We start from the raw sequence: 25,101 nt of genomic DNA on the forward strand, positions 1-25,101 counted from the left end.
CATCAAAACTCGGTAACGAAGGTATTTAGAATGCATGCACTCTAATTAAAATCCTTTAATTCGTTTCCTCGGTTTTCATGCATTTTCGATTATTCGGCGGCCGCCCAAGGCGTCACGTGCGACGCCGGTCGGCCGCTTACGCTCGTTCTTTCCTCCGTTGGCTCATCGTATTTTCCATGACGTCGAAAATAATTTCTAAAAAAATTATTTAAGCGTATATCGCAATTATTTATCGGTGAAAATATATTATTTCGGTCTTGGAATAAAATTATTCATCCTTCAAAATATTCCGGGATTTAATTAAATAATTCCCCACAATTAATTTGAATTATTCTTTACGATTAAGTTTTTCGGCTCACACCTTAATTATCTTCCTCACCTCCTTCTTCCAATTAAATTTTAAAAGCTCCCAAAATGAAAGGCCCAACCTAAAATAAATCATCCCCTTAATTAATTGGCCCACACAAAAAAGTAGAGGCCCAAACTCTTTTAAAACAAAAGCCCCATTCTTTTATCACCATCTCATCTCTCTCTCTCTCTACTCCACGTATCTTCCTTCTTCTTCTCTTTCTCTCTTCTTCTTACAATTTCCGCCGCTCCCCTCTCCTTTCGTGTCGGAGCCGCCAGTAGCCGCTGCACCGAACATCGCTCAGTGTCATTATACTCCCGCTGTCGCTGCTGCTATCCCGTGCTGCTCGCTGGGGTCGCCGGGTCGCTGCGGAAGTCGTCGCGTCGCTGCTGGAGTCGCCGGGGAGCGCTGCTGTCCGCTGCATTGCTGCTGCCACGGGGAGGAGCCGCTGCTGTCACCGGCCGCTCGCCGCCACCGACAGCTTCCTCTTCCCTAAAAACCACTCCGAAACGTCCCGCAATACACGTTATGATTATACGGTTAAGTTCTTTCGTAGTTTTGGTTATATACGGCGATCGTTTGATTTATTCTTAGTTGATTGCTATTTGATTTGGTTATGGTAAGGATGTGTAAAAAAAATATATATGCATAGCCATAACAAACTCATGCTTTGAGGATGGAAGAGAGATTCTACCTCAAGAGCTTAAACTTAGTGGTGGTTGAACAAAGAAAATGGTGAACAAGCTTCCTCTTCTTCCCTTCGATCTCTCGGCCCTCTCTTTTTTTTTCTCTCAATATGCTTGTTGAAAAAAATGTATTGTGAAGTGAAAGGGTGGATGTGTTAAATAGTGTGTCTTTTGGTTGTAGGAATGAATGAGGAAGGTGGAAGGATGGAAGATGGAAGAGTTAGAAATGGAGGGTCTCCATGGAGAAGAACCGGCAGAGAAGGGGAGAAGGAAAGAAAGAGAAGAAGTATTGGGCTTGCTCCCTCCTTTGGAATGAATTGGGTTCCCATTTGATTTACTTGATTCGGGCTTATTTAGTTGCAAGCCCAATTTGTATAATTCTTTATTGGTTAGACTTTTTAATTGTTGTGGCCCAAAGCCATTTTATATAAACGTTTGGACTTCAATTTTAAATGAGAAGCCCATATATATATATACTTTACATTCTCGCATTTCTTTCTATTAATTAAAATCCACGGAAACTTTAATTAATTCGTTATCTTGTCTTCACAACGATTAAAATCGTCCAACGCAACCACTGATATTTGGTGTTGTTCCAAATATAAATTCCTCGACCGTTCCTCGATTTTATGCGCGCCAAGCACTATAAAAAGTACGTGGTCGAAATGTAACGCCCGTACTTCTTAAAATGTTTCAAAATACGGCACTTCTTAATTCCCCCCCCCCCACACACACACATATATATATATATATATATATATATATATATATATATATATATATATTAGTTTTATATAAAATATGAGTGGAATGAGTTAGTGGAATGTAGGATCCTATTAATATTTTTAGTAAAAATAAACTGGGACTTCTATTCGCGGGCAGACTAAAATGGAAAAATGAGTCTCTTATTCGCGGAAGGAGGAAGTACTATTGATGGTCAATTTTACTGAGAGAATTCAGCCAAATTCCTTGTTTATCGTTTTGGCTACAAGAAAAGCTCTGGTTCCAACAAGATCTCAGTGTCATTGTTCCCGAATGAACGTATTCTCGAATTGCGCACGAACACATGAATAAATTATGAAAAGGGTTTCATAGTATTTACAGATAATATTCACTTCGTCCCAATGAAGATGACATCTTCCTTGAGCGTCATGAGATTTTATGCAATATTATTTTATGTGTTTAGTGAATAGAGGAAAACTAGTAGAGATCAAGGTGTTTCTTTTATAGGAATTTGAACACAGAACGTAAAACTAAAGACAGAAGATCATTTTAAAATAACACAAGGAGTTCATGATTAGTTTATTTTTAAGTCAATGCAATATGTTTGATACTGTGAATGGACGGAATTTTCTAAAATAAACTAAAAATAAAATAAAAACAAACTAACAATGAACTTGGCTTTATGTAACAATGATCGCCGTATTATTTATCTGCATTTTGGATTTAGAACTAATTTTTCATATAATACTCCCTCTGTTTCCTAAAAATAGGAACTTTGAAAAGACACAAATTTTAATACAATATTGATAAAATAAGAGAGAGTAGTGAGCGCGAGATCGACGGATTGGAATTGGATCAAGTTATATGGAAGATAACCGAACCGGTCGGATCAATTAGCAAATTGTCTTTGCCACTTAATCAAATTAATCCTCAAACCGACCCACGCAAGAAAATATTTATAACTCCCAATTTGCACAACTTTAACAGTAAAGCGGCAAGTTCGGGGTCGATCTGATGTGAATCAAATTGTACATTTTTATTCTCCTAACTTTACATGATTTATATAGTTTGATGCTTGCAAAAGTATGTTTTGTGATGTAGGAAGAGGAATAAATGGTGAAACAAGAATGAAGCTCGGATGGTGAAAAAGCTGTCCAAAATTCCAGCAAGTCCTCAAAATAGACCACCCGGCCGGGTGAATTTTCAGCTGCAATAATATACCCGGCCGGGTGGATCAATTTCAACGCATTTTGGCAGTTTTGTGGGAAAGAAAGGAGAGAGAGAGTGGATGGGACGTGGGTTTTCTTGGAAAGAGAAAGAAGAATTAAAGAAGAAGAGAGAGAGTGATGGGACGGTTTTGAGGGGGGAGAGAGATAGATGTGACGGGAAGGGGAGTATTTTAAGCCCCAAAATATTGAGTATTGTGGGGGGTGGAGGTGACGTTTTGGGCAGAAAATTGAGAGCAGCGAAAAGCAAGAGAAAAGGAGAAGAGAAGAGGAAGGGAGACCCAATCTTCATCATCTCGGAGAAGGACTATCGCCGGCCATTGGAGAACGCCGTTAATTCTACGGTTTTTCTTCTTTAGCATGTGTGGCTAATTTTTCTTCATTGCTCCTAACACTAGTAGGATGAATTGATTGTAGAGATTATATATTTAATCATTTGCTTTGGTTTTCATCTATGGATCGGATTTTATTTATGCTATGTTTTGATGCATCAAATGTGGTATATTATTTGCCTCTTTCTAATGTCTCTTTAACTTAGAAATTGGATGAAAACTTAGATGAAAAGCTTGTGAATTTTACCTTGTTCAAAGGTAAATGCATAAGTGGATATTGATGTAAAAAAGTCTTCGAAGTTGAATTAATACTTACTACGCTTCCGTGGGAGTTTAGTTTGATGAGAAGAAGTTATGTGTTAAGTGTTCAGCTAACCATAACATTTGTTGGCTTTGAGAAGTTAGTCTATTATTTACTGCGCTTCCGCGGGAATGATAGTCTAATGAGTAGGTACTTTTGGCTATGTGTTCAGCTAGTACTAGTACTATAATTCTTTAAGTATGTTCAGTACTTTTAGAGTGTAAAATTGATCATCATTCTCAATAGCTTATGAATGTGAATATAAAATCAGTACATTAGTGATTCATCCGAATGTTGTTAGGAGCAATGTCCTTATCTCTTGAGTTTCTCCATTTTCGCACTTTAGTTCTTAAATTTAGTTTTTTTAATCTTGTCAATTCTTATTAAATAATCAAACGTCTCCCTGTGGTTCGACACTCGAAGTACTACATTCGACGCTGTATTCTTGCAGTATCGTTGTAATATTAGAGTTATTTTTATTAAACTTGTGTGATCTTGCACTTGATACTTGAACTCGAAAATTACACATCAAGTTTTGGCGCCGTTGCCGGGGAGGCAGCTGGTTATTTAATTAGGATTCTTTTTGTTTTCATTTTTGTATAGTCTTCTAACATTTTATTTTTTGTTTCAGACTTGTAGCTAGAAGACTAAGTCGAGCCAACGACTTTAAACAAAGGCGCTAGTTGGGAGGCAACCCAATGAGTTTTTAGTTTTTTTTTTCTTTTAATAAATCGAGGGTTTTGTTTGCTCAATTCTTTCCTTCGATGTATTTTTATGAATTGAGTATTTTATTTTCTTTTTGTTGTTTTTAATTTTTCTTTTTGTAGGAGCAACATGGAGATGTGATTCACATTCGAGCTTATGAGGAAGCACAACGACAAAGGAAAATACACCCACCCACCCACCCGAATGCACTATGGATATCACGCCTAGTTTGGGGGAGTCTTCTTTCCCTTTACTTTTTATGTTCTTCTTTGCTTGCATTGAGGACAATGAAGCATTCAAGTTTGGGGGGGTTGTGATTGATTTGTTATGCATTATGCACGTTTATTGGGTGTATTATATGCTGAAGTGTTGTGAATCATGTAATTGACGGGTGCATGCTATATCTTCGGCTATCTTCTGGTTGGGAATTCTTGCTTGATTTTACTTGATCTTTGAAGCTTAGAATGGATGGAATTTGTGCATGTATTTATTTGAAAGAGCATGTTGTGACTACATTCGATTTCTTGAGTTGAGGAGAGTATGAAAGTCATATGTCTTGTGGAAATTATCTTGAATTGATTTGCTTTATCGAGTTGCGTGCTTGTATTCATTTGTATTAATGATTTGGGAGGATAAGGCACTAGGATGAACTCCATGGCCAAATGATCACATGCCTAGTCCATCTAATGATCCTCTAGAAGCCACTTTGAGCTTAATTCCCTTTTATTTGTGTAAACACTTAACCAATTACTTAGCCACTTAAATAAGCCTCATTTTAGCCTCATCAATGGACCTTGCTACTATTTGGGTGCTAAAAACAAGTTTGAGCTTTGGTGGTTGAATGTTGAGTGTTGGGTGGTGTATTGCAAAAGTGTAGACATTTTTAGACTTGATGTAATGTACAAGTGAAAAGAATGAAGTTCTTAGAGAAGAGAAAAAAAAACAAAAAGAAAGAAAAAGACGACCTCCAAATTTATAAGAGTCGAGGTCTGATTTAGAGAAAAAAAAAGAAATGAAAGAAGAAGAAAAAAAAAGTTGTGAAATAAAGTAAGAGCTTCTATTTGTGTAATATGTAATCTTGTCTAGATTTGATCTCAAGTTTGGGGGAGTGTGAATATGGTTGTAATATTTTGTTGTTTGATCTTTGGAGGAAAGTTGTAGGAGGGAAGAATTTGGCACTCAAATGTGTAGCCTTTGAGCTCACTATCCATATTTATCCTACCTCATCCCTAGCCCCATTACAACCTTGAATTAAGACCTTGGACCTTATTGTTGATGCTTGTGGATGCTTTGTAAATAACTTGGTAGAGTTAAAGAAGTTTGATTTGAAATCCGCGAGTCTATGTGATAAGTAATGCTTGACGAGTCAATGATGACGGTTTGAGTTGTATGATCACATGTTTGGACTTACTTTGAAATGCACCTTGACTTGAAGTTCTAAGTTGATAAGTGATGGTTCATGCGAGTAGGAAATCTTGATTGAAATTATTGGGGGTTAGACTTTGTCATTCATGTCTCTACGTGATTCATTCTTTTGAAAACTTTTGAAAAAACTTTTGTGAGTTGAGCTTCAAAGTGTTGTGTTTTATTGTGATCTTGCTCGAGGATGAGCAAGCAAATAAGTTTGGGGGTATTTGATGTGAATCAAATTGTACATTTTTATTCTCCTAACTTTACATGATTTATATAGTTTGATGCTTGCAAAAGTATGTTTTGTGATGTAGGAAGAGGAATAAATGGTGAAACAAGAATGAAGCTCGGATGGTGAAAAAGCTGTCCAAAATTCCAGCAAGTCCTCAAAATAGACCACCCGGCCGGGTGAATTTTCAGCTGCAATAATATACCCGGCCGGGTGGATCAATTTCAACGCATTTTGGCAGTTTTGTGGGAAAGAAAGGAGAGAGAGAGTGGATGGGACGTGGGTTTTCTTGGAAAGAGAAAGAAGAATTAAAGAAGAAGAGAGAGAGTGATGGGACGGTTTTGAGGGGGGAGAGAGATAGATGTGACGGGAAGGGGAGTATTTTAAGCCCCAAAATATTGAGTATTGTGGGGGGTGGAGGTGACGTTTTGGGCAGAAAATTGAGAGCAGCGAAAAGCAAGAGAAAAGGAGAAGAGAAGAGGAAGGGAGACCCAATCTTCATCATCTCGGAGAAGGACTATCGCCGGCCATTGGAGAACGCCGTTAATTCTACGGTTTTTCTTCTTTAGCATGTGTGGCTAATTTTTCTTCATTGCTCCTAACACTAGTAGGATGAATTGATTGTAGAGATTATATATTTAATCATTTGCTTTGGTTTTCATCTATGGATCGGATTTTATTTATGCTATGTTTTGATGCATCAAATGTGGTATATTATTTGCCTCTTTCTAATGTCTCTTTAACTTAGAAATTGGATGAAAACTTAGATGAAAAGCTTGTGAATTTTACCTTGTTCAAAGGTAAATGCATAAGTGGATATTGATGTAAAAAAGTCTTCGAAGTTGAATTAATACTTACTACGCTTCCGTGGGAGTTTAGTTTGATGAGAAGAAGTTATGTGTTAAGTGTTCAGCTAACCATAACATTTGTTGGCTTTGAGAAGTTAGTCTATTATTTACTGCGCTTCCGCGGGAATGATAGTCTAATGAGTAGGTACTTTTGGCTATGTGTTCAGCTAGTACTAGTACTATAATTCTTTAAGTATGTTCAGTACTTTTAGAGTGTAAAATTGATCATCATTCTCAATAGCTTATGAATGTGAATATAAAATCAGTACATTAGTGATTCATCCGAATGTTGTTAGGAGCAATGTCCTTATCTCTTGAGTTTCTCCATTTTCGCACTTTAGTTCTTAAATTTAGTTTTTTTAATCTTGTCAATTCTTATTAAATAATCAAACGTCTCCCTGTGGTTCGACACTCGAAGTACTACATTCGACGCTGTATTCTTGCAGTATCGTTGTAATATTAGAGTTATTTTTATTAAACTTGTGTGATCTTGCACTTGATACTTGAACTCGAAAATTACACATCACGATCCTACAGAGAAGTTGGTGTGTCGAGTGTGTGAGTAGTGAACAGAGGGGGTTGGCTGCTGCCACGCTTTAACTTGAGAGTTTTTAACTACTGTTTTTAATCTAGGCAGAATTAAACTAGCTAGCTTGATCAATGGAACTTTAACTACTGGGTCAAGTGAATTGCAGGTAACAACGGAAAAGTAAATGCGAGGATGTAAACGAAAAATAACTTCGATTAAACTAAAAACTGAGTACATCGTGAAATTAAACTAAGCTAACACTTCGGAAACTAAGAAAGCAGTAAAAACTGAGAAGAATCTCAGCGGGAAACTTAAGATAACGCAGACAGAAATGAGTATTCTGCAGTGCTCCCTTCGGTCGCCCTTTTACCTAAGCTATCTAAACTAAACTAGAGAACTGATCTAAACTAAGCTAGGGAACTGAACTACACTAGTTAACTAAGCTAAGCTAAACTAGATGGAAAGTAAAGTCTCTTCTCTTCTTGTGGTGGCACATCATCTATTTATAAGATTGATTCGACCCCCAGCCGGATAACGATCTTGTCAGGGAATATTCGCTCATTCTGAGAGTGAGCGACTCATTGATTGCTACGTGCTGTTCTTCTAGAATGACGACGCTTTTTGGTTACAGATTCGTGACTCAGCTCCGTCCTTGCGTCTCATATTCCAGCACGTGTCCCTTTCTAGAACGTCGTCCTTGCTAACAGAACGGTGCGCCAATTCCAGCTCATTCCCTCTCGTGCCTTCTTCCAGAAGCCAGTGGTCCCCTTCTTAACTGCTTGATTACTCCCCCTTGATCAATTCCCCCGACTCTTGGTCCTCTTTCACCTTTTGTACTAGCTTGATCAGTTCGGCCTTGCTGCCTTGGTCAAGTGGCATTTCTGCACATTTTAACACTTGTTTTGTGCGATAAACCGATCAAGTAGCATACATTTTAAGGGTTAAACCGATGCATGAAATGAGCCTTATCAGAGAGGAAATGAAAAAAATGTATAAATTAAGAGTGAGAATGAGAAAAAATAGTGTAACCAGTGTTAGTAGGTTGCGGGATCTATTTCCAAAAATTGAGAGTTTCTATTCTTAGAGAAAAAAATGCAAACTCATATATTGTGAAAAAAAATTCTATTTTTAGAAAACAAAGAGAGTTATAAAAATCACAATCACAAATAGGGTAGTGATAAAATGCAACTTATATATTGTACAAACTCCAAACTTTTCAATACAACATCAACACAGTTTGAAATTTCAAGATTTTGATGTCAACACAATGTCAACACAATTTCAACACAACATCAACCATTGACATTGTGTTGACATTTTTTGTTGCTATTTTTTTATCATCTGTTGATATTTTCTAACGGTTCAGATCATAGTTTGAAGTTTTTAAAATATTTAGAATTTGCATTTTATCACATTCCATCACAAATAACTATAAAAATATATACAAAAAATACTAGTAATTCATAAAATTAATCAAATAAAAGAAATAACCCTTCAATAATCCTTCAATAAAAAATTAAACAAAAGAAATAACCCTTCAATAAAAAAACGTTAATTACCAAATTTAAATGAAACACGTCTGACACTTATTTTATTAAAAGTAAAAAAAATTACTTTCAAAGTTTTATTACTACTATTTGTTTAGTACTTTTTTATAACGGCTTCTTCCCTAATTTAATTTGAGAAATTCCCTAAACACGTCTGACCCTTTAAATTTTATTAAAAGTAAAAAAAAATTACTTTCAAAGTTTTATTACTATTTGTTTAGTGCTTTTTTATAACGTCTTCTTCCCAAATACTCTTTATCCGCCATTGTTTTAAGTTTTCATCTGCAATTTTAAATTTCAGCCCCTCCTTCTCACTAATCTCTAAACATTAGACTTCAAAGGCATTAACATAGTGATGGCTAAAGACACATCCTGAAAATTTTGAAACTTTTTAAAATAGAAATATTTAAAAAAAAACAAAACAAGTTGGGAGGAGCTTAAGCCCCTCATCACTTGTTATCGAATGGCCATGGTCTGGGTTGTTGTAGAACAGAAGCACTCGATCAATGTGGGGGTGGAAGTGGTGAACGTTGACTACTATTCCAATTTGATTGTGATGTAAAGGCTGGAGATCATGAGCAACTTGTGACATCGGAGGTTTGCATGCATTGCCTTCTAAATGCTTGATGTTTCACGTCTTAATTTGCTGGGTTTGTATGATAGATGATCAGAACATATATTATGTAATCCATCCGTACCGACACGAATTTTAAGAAATTGTTTAACCTTCGGAAGAAAAATGAAAAAATTAGTTAGTTACCACCAAAACTAACAATAGTGATTCTTTAATATGTACTATGTAGTTATGCCTTTCAAGGTAAAAGGAAAAAGACAAAAATTAATGTAAGTATAAAATGAACAAATGAACTTCAATTTTATATAAATAAATTTAGATTTTGCGCGCGGTAAAAAAGTATTATCAATGCATCTATAACATAAATCGAACCAAAACATTTTATAAGCGAGGTGGGGTGATCACCAAATCCGTGTATTCACTTCTCCTTTTTTGAGAAACAAATTCTAATACCGAGTGTTGCAGGAAACTACTCCAAAAAAAGAACTAACTATCAATACCTCTCTAACATAAAATCAAACAAAAAGAAAAAAGATAGAAATAGTCTATAATAGGTAATAGGTGGTGTGATTGAGAAATCATCAATTTAGAGGAGCAGAATTGATCCTTTTGGAAGGACCAGATGGAGGAATGGGTACTCCCTTTGGAAGACTGACGAGGAAAAGTTTGTCCTTATCTTCCCTAAAATTCTTCAAAGTCGTCACCGAAACATCTGCTTCCACTGCTGTCATTCTCCCTGGCCTACCGGCATCCACGTCGGAACTCAGAATGCAAAACGCAATAGCCAAAACAAGGGCCAAGGTTAGGGTTTTTGAGAGAGAAGAAGAAGCCATTGTAGAATTTATTTTTTTTCTTGTGGTTTAGGTATTTGATATTTAATGAAGGAATGTATGTGTGTTGTTTGGTGGAGGCGAAGGGTTTATAATATATATAGAGTTTAGTGCCAAGTATTTTACACGCTAGGTTAAGGGTTTACCAAATTATATCGATCATATATTTTTCTTCTACTTTTTCTAATAAAACCCACTCATCTTCGACTATATTTTCACTGCGTGTGCTGCAAGAATATGTTGCATGGTGTGTCTGTCAACATGGAAAGGAAAGCATTAGTAAAAAGGTAAGGAACAAGGAAGATTTAATGATAATGGAAATCATGGAACGTTGTACATATATAAAATATGTCCATACATATATAGAATATTTCATAGTACCATATATATGTAGAATAATAGAATATAGTACTTCCCCGTCCCTAATACTTTGTCACCATTTGACCGCCATGAGTTTTAGGATATGTAATAGAAAGTAGGTTGAAAAAGTTAGTGGCACGTGATACCTACTTCTATATATTAGGAATGAGTTAATGGAATGTGAGATCACAACAAAAAATGATAAAAGTGAAAGGTGACAAATTTTTAGGGATGAACGAAAACGAAAATAAGTGACAAATTTTCAAGGACAGATGGAGTATATATAATTTGCTCTTCCTTTCTCGACTCTTTGTTCCCGACACTTAGGACAATAGCGACTCGAGCAAAGAAATGACAACAGACTCTACATCTTTCAACATGGAAACATTCTTACAACTGACTTTCATTTCTCCTTATAGTAGAGAAAAGATCCCTTAAATCTTGCTTTGCAACGGAGATGAAATCTTTAGCAGCTCTGCAAACATCCAATAGGCTAATGAAGCCATCACACCAGTGGCAGATCCAGGATATGAAATGGGAGGGGGCGAATAAAATACTCAATCCATCCACAAAAAATAGTGTTATCTTTCCATTTCGGTCCGTCCATAAAAAATAGTATCATCCAAAAATGAAAAATATCTCTAAAATACTTTATCAGCTTTTATTCATTCTCTCTCGTACTTTATCCACTTTTTCTCATTCGTTATCTTATTTTACTAATTTCTTATTAAAATCTATGCCATCCACTTTTCTCATTTACTTCAATAACATTAGCCTACGTTGATTGCGACAACTAACTTCTATAAGTATCCATATCTTGAAAAGGTTTCAAGATTCACTCAACCATTCATCTTTCTATCATACTCCATCCGTTTTTTAAAAATAGCAACTATTTTCATTTTGGACCGTTCCTTAAAAATAGAAACTTTAGAATATTTCTATTTTAGGACATGGACCCCACAATCCACTAACTCTACTTTCACTACTTTTTCTTTTCCTCTCTCTTACTCTACTCATTTTTCTTTTCTTCTTTCTTACTTTATCAATTATTCTCCCTTACTTTACTAATTATGCATTAAAACACGTGCCGTTTCAATTGTTTCTATTTTTTGAATACGGAGGAAGTATTATGCAATTTTATAGGAGAGCATACTCTTTCAACCAAAATGAAACTATGTTTTTTTGAATTTTTTTTTTTAATATTTGCCTAACCAAACAAAAAAAATACCACACAAATACACCAACTAAGCAAATAAAAATACTTACATTGACACCCCACGACACCACACCAATATGGAAATTTCCATTCACTCCTTTCTACTCCCTCCGTCCCAACTAATTTGGTACAAATTTTTTGAGCACGAAGATTAGGGCTGGGGAAAAAATACCGAAATGCCGAAATACCGGCCTTATCGTACCGAAAAAATACCGAAAGTATCGAATTTTTGGTATACCGTGATTTTTGGTACGATATGATACCTTACTGAAATATTTCGGTAAGGTAAAGGTATGAATTTTTATATACCGCGGCATACCTAAATTCGGTATATACCATCATTTAAGATATATACCGTAAAATATGAATATGATAATATATAAAGTATTTTATATATTTTTAAATTATAATTTATTGTGAAATATAATATAATATGAATAAAATATACTAGTATTTAATACCCCGTATATTATTTAAATTATTATAAAATATAAATAGTATTCTAAAAACTCAAATATTCAATTTTCATTTATATTGAAAGTAAGGTATACCGCAAAAGTATGGTATACCGAACTTTGGTACGGCATAACAAAAGTATGGTATACCGAACTTTGTCTAATAGCCCGCTTCAACACTTCCTTGTTTGTAAATAACATCCCTATGATGGAACTTTGGGTTCTTCATATCTCTCTCAGCATTGAACACATGCCACATCGTCCTTCCTTCCGCATCACTATTACTAGAGTGAATATTTTCCATTTCATTAAACACACTCTCTTGAGCTTTATCTTCTACCCAAATCTCATCTTCTTTATCAATAAATTAATCATATAGAGAAATAGCATCCATACCATCATATTCACTACCTCTCTCATCTCTCCCTACATCAACATGTAGAGAAATAACATCCATACCGTCATTCAAATAATTGATATTGATATCATCTATTAAATCGTTGTAACTGTCTTCAAATGTTAAAATACCATCTAGCTCATCAAGATTAATATCAATATCAGAATCTGCTAAATCTTCATCCATCTTATACCTATAAATTCAAAAAGACACATTTCATTTTATAAATAAAGAGAACTAAAAATTTCTATCCAAGAACTAAAATAAATACAAGTATTCCTAAGAGATAGTTCATCTTCTTGAGCATAAAATGGAAAAGATAGTAGAGCACTAATGGTGTTAGCTTTTGAATTAGCCGTGAAAATGAGGATTTCAACCTCCATTGTAGAGTTCTTGGTGAAGAGCACTAATTTCATAGCTTCTATCCAAGTGATTTCGTATTTACCTTGCTCTTGGGGTTGTTTGATTATTTTTTGAGCTTTATTCATTCAATTGCATAGCTAACTCTTGAATTTATTAGGGTCAATAGTGTAACACCCCGACTTTTTCTACCTTTTTATTTTGTGTTCTTGAAAGGACCGTCGTTTGTACACTTGAAAATTTTTCGACCTTGTTTCTTTTATCGAGAGAAGTATTTCACTTTTGGGGCCAAACAATTATTCTTTCCTAGCCCAATTTGAAACCCAATTGTTACGAGCCCAAAATGATACCTACACGAAAGAATAGACCACGTATCAAATACACTTTCGACATCAAATCAAGATGAAAAGTTGGATAAGAACCGCGTCACATCAAGACGAAAAGTGGATAAGAACCACGTCGCATCAGGCACGTTTTCCAACGACGGCTGCATTAATGACTCGTCGCATCAAAACGAAAAGACGTGAAATTTTGTCTTTTGTGAAAATTTTTTCTATATATATAACCTCCCTTCACTTCATTCTTTACTTCACAATCGAGAACCAAATCCGAGAGAGAGAAGAGAGAGGGGATGGAGGAACGAATTTCCGACCACCTACCTGTCGGGAACGGCGTCGGTGGCTGGGGGAGATCCTCGGCGCCGGTGGCTGGGGCGGACCGCGACGGCGAGCCGCCGCGCATACAGCAGCGGTGGCGGTAGCGTGGTGGCGGCGTGAGCGTAGCCGAGAAAGAGAAGAGGAGAAAGAGAGGAGCACGGCGTGAAGGCTTTAAACGAACGAGGTGGGCTTTCTAGTTATCGTACAGTTTTTACGAGAAGTTTTTACGTGGGCTTTCTAGTTACCGTACAGTTTTTACGAGAAGTTTTTACGTGGGCTTTCTAGTTACCGTACAGTTTTTTTTACGAGAAGTTTTTACGTGGGCTTTCGAAGCATCATGTTATATGTGATCAAAGTGAAAGTGATGTTACGTGAAATATGTGTTGATATATCGAGTGATTTGTGATTTGCTCGACTTGTTTATGTGATATGAGATGATGCTCGATCTTGACTGAGAAAAATGATTTATGTCTCAAAAAAACGTTTTGAGGAAAATAAAGTTGAAGAGGTTATGTCAAGCCATATTTTGTTTTGGAACTATGCCTATCTGACTGCAACGATGAATGGAATGGATTGATGGGAGACCGTGGGAGGTAACCACTTCCCCGGCACTTGAATGTTAAGGAATGATGAATGATGAAAGGAATGATGAGTGGATTGATGAATGAACAAGAGATAGTGAAATCGGGTTGTCAGATACGGCATATGTTTCAGGAAAATAGATCGAAAGATCGCTTTTGAAAAAGGTAAAAAAATGTTTAGTGTTCTCGGACTTTTCCTAAAACTCCGAGTTCACTCAAAGAGTGGCTTGACAAAATCTGTTTTTATAAATATATTTTCGGCACGTGTCCACTGAGTACACCAAGTACTCAGCCCTGCATTTCTTTTAAAAATGTGCAGGTTGAGCAGTGATGACGGCGGGCGATGTTGAGCATAAAAGTGAAGAAGATGTCTATGAAAGTTTCAGAATATGTTGTGTCTTCATACATGACATTATTCTACTCTCGAAATGCTTCCGCTGAATATTGTTTCTTCCGCCAAGTATTGTTGAGAAAATTTTATCTCGAGTTGCTGATTGTTGAAAAGACACTCTAATTTTATTCGAGCTTTTCCCATTTGTTTGGAGCTAAAGTCGAGTTTGCACTCTGTGTATCATACACTCTGATATATATTATTCTTTTAAGTTAATTGAGCCTATCTTATGAAATGCTTAAATGCTATTCTTAAATGTTTGTCCCTTGGTCACGATCGCCTCGTTTGTAACACCCCTAGTATGGGCGGGCGTGACAAATAGAATTAGCTAACTCTTGAATTTATTAGGGTCAATAGAATTAATCGGGCGATAGAAATAATTAACTTAAAATAATTTACACCTTTATTCAATAGAATAAAGAAGAATTGAGATTTTGTGTGATTGGTGGTTTTTATCTGGCGAAAGCATGTGATACAACGTCAATAACTGTTCTCACTTGAGAGACAATTGGAATCTCAAAAATATGATAACATAAACAATGCAAGTCCCTCGTGTTCTTGAATTCATCATATTTGTTGTGAGTTATTATATTCTTTGAAAATTTTTCTTCCTTTTTAACTACATTAATCTTTTCTAGACAGCAAGTTAAAACAGGGGTAATTACATGTTTCATACAAAATGTTTTACCTTTGTTTCAATTTAGTACAAAAGTATTAAATTTACATATTTTATACAAAAAGTTACATTAGTGTTTTAAATTAATACATTCCGTTAAATATTTTAAACACAAATAGTTAGTTTATAATTTGTCCAACTTATCATCATAATAAAAGAATAATTAGAGAATTAATATAATTAATCACTCTAAAAAATCAATTCTTCCAGCAATTGATCGTAGTTTAAAAAAATTATGTCTCTCAATATACTCTATTTTTTTTATTGTATTCTTTATAGAACACAGTATAAAATAAGTTCATATTTCATCTTTACAAAATGGCTAATTTGAGCTTCAAACAGTCAATAAGTTGATATTTTATTTTGACAAAAAAGATTCAATATCTTTTTAGGTGCATGTATTCTCCATTGTTACATTAGAAAGTTTCGACAATAAAATGCAATTCGCTAATTTGATGGTGAAGAGTGGTGATTTTTTTACTATGTGTATTTTATTTTTGCGAGTAATAAAAATAATTGTGTTTGAAATAATTAATGAAAAGTTTTAATTTAAACTTTTTGTACAAATTTGAAACATTGATGGAACTTTTTGTATGTATGATGTAATTGGAAGTAACGGTGTTAGTAGGGACTTAACAGAATGTATTATTTTGGAACACTAAGTAAACTTTTTGTATGAAATATGTAAACTTAATACTTTTTGTACTAAATTGAAACAAAGGTAAAACATTTTGCACAAAACATGTAATTATCCCGTTAAAACATGCAGATAAGAATCTATCTACATGGGAGTTAAATGATTTTTTTTTCATTTTTATCTTTGTTTAATGATAAAATAAATATAAGAGAAAGCAAAAAGACAAGCCATGTAGTAGAAATATTTGAGAATTTTGTTAGGTTGATGATCAAGGAAATATACAACTATACATCATACTGTTTCATTTTTTGTAATCTACAAAATTGTTGATCTCATAACGAGTCTAATTGTTGAGAATGTTGAGAAGGGAAACTCTGGTTTTGATCAACTGCCTGAAGATTGATTCGAGATCTTCTTTAACAACTTGAATGTCTGAATCCATCTCTTTTATGTGATTCACGAGCTCGCTTTCTTGGTTCAGTTGCAAGAATGATTCCACCTTGTTGAACTCATTTTTGTCAGCGGATACTTTCTTTGAATGCATCAGCTTTGACAGCAAGGATCTCTTGCTTTCGTGCACCTTGGTTCCCAACACGTAGGACAACAGAGACTCGAGCGTGGAAATGGCAACAGACTCTGCATCCTTCAATATGGAACCATTATCACAAGTGGCCGAGGTGTTACGCCTCAAGTTCTTCAAACACTTGTATCATTTTCTTCGACTTATTTCGGGAAGCAAGGTAGGCATTGATGCCTTGAACATCCTTTCTCCTTATTGAAGACAGAAGATCTCTAAAATCTTCCTTTGCAAAAGAGACGACATCTGTAACTGAACTGCAAGCATCCAATAGCTTAATGTAATCATCCACACATTCCTCCGAAACAATCTGTTGAATGTGAGACAAAAGAAGCAAATCGTCAATGCTCTCATCCAAGTTTCTCAGGCCATTTATTTTTCCATTGAATGATGAGAGCGATGAACAAGTAGCTTCTGATGACCTCAATCTGGATAAGTTGTCATTGAACTGTGAAACAGCAGGATGGGATGAAGATGGGAAACTAAGAGAGCGGCCGTGATGAAGAGCCATTGTTTTCTTTTTTGATTTTTGTTCTTGATGAAAATAAAGGCTAGAATTGAATTGATGATTGAATGAAGAAAATTGTGATGTGTATGTGCTTAATATATAGAAGTAGGGAAGAGGACATGAGGAATCTTCATTATTTTCTCAATGACAGATGATGGTGAGTTTGATTGCCTTAAAATATAGTTATCGTAAACAATATATTAGTGCAACGCATGAGGGCATTTCCGGTTGTGTTCTTGTGGAAGAAACAAAGGATCAGTGTATACCATTATATTATCTGTAGATCAACAATCAAAGTGTCATTATTATCTCTACAGCACAGTTGACCTTGCAATGAATGAGAGAGATCACACGTGCATATCGTTCATTCATCGGGTTGTGTACATATTATATAGCTCTGTACCCTCCTACAGATGCACAGATCTGCCAAATAATATTTTGTTTCTTCATTTTGTCTGAGATGCATACAAACTTCACTATTGTTTAGCCAACCTGTAATATACTTCACTTTGGATCTGTATTCATGCATGAAAATGTGACAGCTCTTCTAATAAAAGTCGTCTGCATGTGTAGTGTATACATATTATATATAGCTTTGTGCCCTCTGACATTAGCACAGATCTGCAAAATAATACTACATTTTGTCTGAGATACATGCAGAAATGGGATGAATTGTAATTTGTCTGGGAAAATGTAGACACAGCCAGAACAATAATGAATCTCCTATTTTTCTTCGCTCTGTAAAAATATATTGTCCATCCATCTGTATATATACAACCATTTCCAGGCAGATGGCTGCAGAAATTCATTGGTTAAGTTTATAGGCATGTTTTGTACATTGATAACAAGAGGAGAAACTGGCAGTTTATTGGTTTTTGGAGTTGAAAACAGCATGGTACTTCTCCTGGCTTGCCTCTCATCGCTTAAGAATATCTGAGAAAGTGCAAATATTGGAGTTTTTTGAGGCCACAAATGAGCTGATTTATGGCCTGAGGAGAAAACTGAGTAAGTTGAGTTGAAGAAGAGAGTTTATCAAGGCAAGGAAATAAGTTCAACAGATGAATATATATCGGATGTCTCGATTTTTTGTTAGATTGTGGACATCAAACAGGCATGGAAATTGTGGAACGAAGGAAAGATAGTAAAATTGATGGATTCAGGAAAATGCGATAGTGGAATAATGGAAGATGACATAGTGAGATAATGAACATGTGTGTGTGCAAGAAATGGCAGCAGATACACATACATACAGCTTCTTGTAGCCAGCATTTCATTGGATGCAGAGCTCGATCTCTATCCTCGGAGTCCTCTACCAAGAGTTCAAGTTAGCCAGCATTTCATTGGATGCAGAGCTCTCTATCCTCGGAGTCCTCTACCAAGAGTTCAAGTAAATATGTTCAGTTAATTATCTCACTTCTTCGAGAGTTGATTATCTTCTTTAACTATGCTTATGGAAACTGAATACATGATTATGTACTAATTGTTTGATGTGATTTATGTACAATATGTTATGGTTAAAATGTGTAGTAGTTCGTTTTAGTTATGGGGCAAGATAATGTTGGAGATATTTCTGCATGTGATTGACGATCAAGGATATGTCTATATATATATATATATATATATCTAAATTGCATAAAATGTTATAGTTCGTTTTGATATTTATTTGATTACCTAGTTAATTAGAATAAATATATGCAAATTATTGTGCTTTGATTTTCTTTCCTAGATTAGGGTTAGTTTTACAGTATAATTTGGGCAGACTTTATCATCAATAATATTATTGTGAGTTGTCTTTGAATTCACTGAGAAATATAAAAATGGTTGAATCGGGCAAAGCTAGAGCCTCAAAGAAAGGTAGAAAGGGGCGTAATTGTGGAATTGGAAATGAGATCTGGAAAGATTTTCCTGAGGATTTGTTTGAAGGTGTACTAGCAAGAGTTCCGATAGCAACGTTTTTCCGGTTCCGTTCAGTTTGTCGGAAGTGGAATTCATTGCTTACTTCTCAAAGCTTCACCCAGCAATATGGGGAAGTAAAGCACGCAAAGCCTTGGTTCTATGGCATCACCAACGAGAGCGAATATACAAGAACGGGAGCAGTGTATGATCCTTCATCGAACAAGTGGCGCCATCCAACTTTGCCTGCTTTTCCAACCAAAATGTCCCTGTTTCCAGTGGCATCAGCTGGAGGTCTCATCTGCTTCGCTGACTACAGCCACAGAAGCTTCTACGTGTGTAACCCTCTGACAAGGTCATTCAAGGAGTTGCCAGCCAGGTGTGGGAAGCCGGAGTGGCCGCGTATAGCTGTAGGGATGACGCAGATGCAGAATGGTGGGTATAAGATCCTTTGTGTTGGTAGTGAGGGGGACTTCCAAGTGTTGGACTCTGCTAATAACTCTTGGATTAGTCCAGGAAGCATGCCCCCGAGTATCAAGCTTCCACTAGCGCTCAGGGCGTTCATGTGTGAGGCGGTTTCAATTGAGGGGAGGCTGTATTTCATGCAGTCAGGGCCGGACAGGCTCCTGTCATATGAGGTGAACACCGGGATGTGGAGACAGTACATAGTCCCCAACCCTCCTCACATGAGTCTGAGAGGTCACACAGTGGCGGAGAGCGAGGGAAGGATCATGCTGGTGGGGCTGCTGAAGGAGAATGCAGCATCATGCGTATGCATATGGGAGTTGGAGATGACGACTCTGCTGTGGAACGAGGTTGACAGAATGCCAAACAAATTGTGCTTGGAGTTTCATGGAAAGAAGAATGTTACAATGAGTTGCCTGGGTAACAAAGCCTTGCTTATGCTATCCCTCGCAACTAGCCACATGAACCGACTTTTTACGTACCACCTATCCACCCGGGAATGGCGCAAGCTTCATACCCGGACCCAGTAAGACCCCTTCGATTGACACCGGCACTACTTTTCACCCTTGTTTGACTGCAATCCCTTAGTATATGTTTCTAACTCTGCATTTTTATTTAATTGTTGGATTCTGATCCTCTACAAGCTATCAATTGTTTGTTTCTTGTTTGTTCTTGGTGAAGATAAGGGTTAGAAAGTGTGATGATGATTGAACGAAGAACATTGTGATGCCTCAAACAACCATGTATAGGCTTATTAATTATATAGTGGGGAAATAAACATAAATTTATTCACATTCCCTAGAATCCCAACTAGTTGTTATCCTTTTGCGTTCGCAAATTACTTTCGTGTGCTCTCTTATTTCAACAATCGACTACCAAGCAGCTTCTCCGAAAATATCAATTTTTGTTGATCTGATTCTCTACCGTCAAAATTGATCAGGTTGAAGACCATATTTACGCGTGTAGATTCTGCAACAAACGCGGTATTAGTAGAAACACCGTTGGGTGGTCATATGAGGATGACGATGTGCATGGTTATCCACTGAAGGAGGGCAACATCATCCAATCTAACAGTGGTTCAGCATTAAAAAGGGACAAATATGAGCCGATGGTGCAGCTACGGTTGGTGGCGAACTTGCTTTGGGGAAAAACGTATTAGTAGCTTATATATATGCGATGGGAGGGTTACAATTCCAAAGCTGCCTCTGTTTGGCCTACAAAAAACGTATTAGTAGCTTATATATATGCGATAAGGATACAAGTTTATAATGCTTCAAAGCATAATGCAAAAGCATTACACAATGCATCGTCAAATAATTAATGAATGACAATGAGAAGTTTGTGATGTTTCAAAGCATAATGCATCGTCTCAATACATAGCAATGGAATGACACAAGAAATCTGCATTATCTCCTCAACGAGAGCTCGTGTTATGATCAATGATTGTAGCGATGTCTACGTAATGTTCCCTGCCATCAATGTATATTGTTGAGAATTCTGCATTTTGATCCACATTATTAGCCATTGTAGGTGTGTTGTCTCTCTATCCAATTAAATTTCCATTTTTTCAATATGATCATACAATTTTAAATTTTCTAATAGATTCTCTAAATAAAAGTACAGTAGTATATAAAAACTCAACAACTTGTGTGATTGGTGGTTTTTATCTGTCGAAAGCATGTGATACAAAGTCAATAATTGTTCTCTCTTGAGAGACAATTGGAATCTCAAAACATATGATAACATTAAACAATGCAAGTCACTCGTGTTCATGAATTCATCATATTTGTTGTCAGTATTATATTTCATTGAAATTTTCCTTCGTTTTAACTACATTAATCTCTTTTTTACAGCAAGTTTAAAACATGCAGATAAATATCTATCTACATGGGAGTTAAACGATTATTTTTACCATTTTTATCTAGATATTTAGAAATTCTTTATCTTTGTTTAATGAGAAAATAAAGATAAGAGAAAGCAATAAAATAAAAAGACAAGCCATGTAGTAGAAATCTTTGAGAATTTTGTTAGGTTGATGATCAAGGAATTATACAACTATACATCATTCTGTTTCTTTTTTTCTAATCTACATAAATGTTGATCTCATAATGAGTCTAATTGTTGAGAATGTTGAGAAGGGAAACTCTGGTTTTGATCAACTACCTGAAGATTGATTCGAGATCTTCTTCAACAACTTGAATGTCTGAATCCATCTCTTTTATGTGATTCACGAGCTCGTTTTCTTGGTTCAGTTGCAAGAATGATTCCGCCTTGTTGAACTCATTTTCGTCAGCGGATACTTTCTTTGAATGCATCAGCTTTGACAGCAAGGATCTCTTGCCTTCGTGCACCTTTGTTCCCAACACGTAGGACAACAGAGACTCGAGCAAGGAAATGGCAACAGACTCTGCATCCTTCAATATGAAATGAGGCGAGATCATACGTTCATTTCTTTTAATAAAAGTCGTCTATGCAGTGCAGTATATATAAATTATATACCTTTGTGCCCTCTGACATAAACACAAATCTGCAGAATGATACTCCAATCACATGAAGATATGGGATAACTTGTAATTTGTTTGGGAAAATGTAGACATAGCCCGAACAATAATGAATCTTCTTTAATACCTATATTTCTTGTTCTGTAAAAATATATTGTGCATCTATCTGCATATATACAACCATTTCTAGGCAGATGGCTGCAGATATTTATTGCTTCAGTTTATAGCCCTGTTTTGTACTCCATATAATTGATAACAAGAGGAGAAACTGGCAGTTTTTCACTTTTTGGAGTTGAAAATATCATGGTACTTCTCTTAGAAAAGTGCAAATATTTGAGTTTTTTTGAGGCCACAAATGAGCTGATTTATGGTCTGGGGAGAAAACAGAGTAAGTTGAGTTGAAGAGAGTTTATCAAGGCAAGGAAATAGATTCAACAGAATCCTTCCAAGACAGATTCTGTCCTGCAAATGAGAAAAGAAGATATATATACAAATTCATGTGTTATTTTCCATCAGCCTCAACCTCAAAGGGCTTAGAGAGTTTCTTCACTTCAGCGCTTTTCCTATAGACTTAGTTTGCATGTTATAGTTTTTGAAGCGTTTATAGGAACCTGTAGTTAATGTGCAGAGCCTAACGATCCAACAGTTTGGAACCTGAAGCTTGTTATAGTTTTTGAAGCGTTTACAGAAATTCTAGTGCCAACGATCCAACAGTTTGGCATCAGAGCCTAGTTGAAATACTAGGATTTCTCCAACAAAAAAAAGCCTCAAGAAGGTGAAAGAAAAAGCAATAGTTGCTGTCAAGTTTCAGTTTCAGCAGAGTATCTCATACAAAATGGAGAACTCACAACATATTTCTCTACCAATCTTTGCTGGAGAGAACTTTGAGTTTTGGTGCAAGAAGATGAAGGCACTACTTGCCTCATTGGACTTGTGGGAGCTCGTCGATGAAGGCTACGATGAAGCAAACGCGAATCTTTCAGTGGCTCAAATAAAGGAGTTAAAAAGGACGAAGCAAAGAGATGCTGCAGCTTTGTCAAAGATCCAACAAGCCGTCGCCGATTCGATTTTCCCTCGAATCATGGGAGCTGAAAAATCAAAGGAGGCATGGGAGATTCTTTAAAAGGAATTTGGAGGAGATGAAAAGGTTAGAGCCATTAAACTCCAAACTCTATGAAGATATTTTGAGAATACAAAAATGAAAGACAATGAAACCTTAAATCAGTTTCATTCAAGTTTTATTGAGCTCACAAATCAAACGAGAGTGTATGGTGAAGAGATTTCAGATGAGAGAATGATAGAAAAGATTTTGATGTCTTCCAAAAAGGTTTAATGCTATAGTTGAAGTTATTGAGCAAACTAAAGACATTTCTAAAATGAGCATTCATGAGCTGATGGGTTTTTTGAAATCATATGAAGAAAGGCTGTTAAGGCAATCGGAAAAGCGGATTGAGAGTGCATTTCAATCAAAACTGCATTTGAATGCTAAAAGTGTTGGTGAATCTTCGTTTAGTGGTGGCCAACAAAATCGTAGTGGAACCTATGGTCGGGAAGAGGTCAAGAGAAAACCAAACATGGTTCTAGAGGTTTTCACAAAGCTGAAAATGGGAAGAAGTGTACTCACTATGGAAAGAGTAACCATGAGTACAAGGATTGTTGGTTCAAGGACAAGCCGAAATGCCAAAAATGTAGTCGGTTTGGTCATCTTCAAAAGGATTGCTACGCCAACAATCAACCACAACACCAGCAACATGCTAATTTTTTGGAAGAAAAGCAGAGTGAAGAATATATGTTTTATGCTTCACAAAGCAAAAAACAAAAAAGATGAAGATGTGTGGTACATTGACAGTAACCACATGATAGGCGATGAGTCCATCTTTGTGAGCATTGATACATCTGTAAATTCTCGAGTGAAGATGGGAAATGGTGCTCTTGTGAAAACCCAAGGAAAAGGAATGATACGTGTCGACACGAAGAAAGGGATGAAGCGCTTAAGTGATGTGCTACTTGTACCATATTTGAGGCAGAATTTGTTGAGTGTTGGACAACTTATTGAACATGGATACATTGTCCATTTCGAAGGAAATTCATGTGTTATACTAGATGTTGAAAGGTTTAATTCTTATTCAACTTAACTTATTTCATTGTATACATCCCTTTATATAGGGTGTGGACTATACAAAATAAGGTAAAGATTCACCCTAATTCTAATTGCCTATTATACGGTAATTACCAATTACCATATCAATTTCATATCTCCTTGAATTATTCCCTTGTGATTTGATCTCTTTTTTTATTTCTTTACAACACTCCCCCTCAAGTTAAGTAAGGGGATCGTCCATACTTAACTTGCCCAATACTTCATGGAAACTTCTTGAGTCCACAGTCTTGGTGAGAATATCAGCTAGTTGGTCTTCGGATCTGACAAATGGTAGTTCCACGACCTTCGCCTCTTTGATGAAGTGTCGATCTACCTCAACATGTTTTATCCGATCATGCTGCACTGGGTTCTCTGATGGCTGCCTTATTGTCGCAGAACAGTTTGCAGGGTCCGGGGGACATCAACTCCAACTCGGTCATTAGCCTTTTTAGCCATAGGATCTCAGTTAATCCACTTTTGATCCCTCGAAATTCTGCCTCAGCACTTGACAAAGCTACCACCTTTTATTTTTTACTTCGCCAGGTGACTAGATTGCCGCCAACAAATGTAAAGTACCCTGCAGTTCATTTTCGATCATTCGGATTTCCCGCCCAATCAACATCTGTGTATCCGTATATGTTCATCTGTCCATGCTTTTTGAACATCACTCCATGTCCGGATGTTCCTTTCAGATATCGAACGATCCGTAGTGTTGCTTCCCAATGAGCTGCTTGGGGCTTGTGCATAAACTGACTTACAATTCTAACTGCATAGGCTATGTCAGGTGTAGTATGGGACAAGTAGATCAACTTCCCAACTAAACGTTGGTATCTTGCACGATGAGTGGGTTATGCTCCTTCTACTATCTGCAAGCCATGGTTTTGAGCTATAGGAGTATCTGCTGGCTTGCAGTCCAAACATTCCAGTCTCTGCCAACAAGTCAAGAACGTACTTCCTCTGATTAATGAAAATTCCCTTTTGGGACCTCAATACTTCTAT

The 25,101-nt window shown here is 36.2% G+C and overlaps 2 protein-coding genes across 2 annotated transcripts; one reads left to right on the forward strand and one right to left on the reverse strand.

Moving 5' to 3' along the window:
* Positions 1-16,361: 16,361 nt before the first annotated feature.
* On the reverse strand, positions 16,362-17,106 carry LOC121757521. The gene is made up of 2 exons (XM_042153050.1): positions 16,723-17,106; positions 16,362-16,661 (listed from the first exon to the last, which is right to left on the reverse strand). The coding sequence occupies exons 1-2, from the start codon at positions 17,104-17,106 to the stop codon at positions 16,362-16,364; spliced, it is 684 nt and encodes a 227-aa protein (XP_042008984.1).
* Positions 17,107-18,283: 1,177 nt separating this feature from the next.
* On the forward strand, positions 18,284-20,024 carry LOC121757522 (F-box only protein 6-like). Its single transcript, XM_042153051.1, has 3 exons — positions 18,284-18,298; positions 18,387-18,490; positions 18,911-20,024. Exons 1-3 carry the CDS (start codon positions 18,284-18,286, stop codon positions 19,989-19,991), a joined length of 1,200 nt encoding a protein of 399 aa, XP_042008985.1. The 3' UTR covers positions 19,992-20,024.
* The last annotated feature ends 5,077 nt before the right edge of the window (positions 20,025-25,101 follow it).

This window comes from Salvia splendens, chromosome 12 (assembly GCF_004379255.2).
Source record: "Salvia splendens isolate huo1 chromosome 12, SspV2, whole genome shotgun sequence".
Classification (NCBI taxonomy): Eukaryota; Viridiplantae; Streptophyta; class Magnoliopsida; order Lamiales; family Lamiaceae; genus Salvia; species Salvia splendens.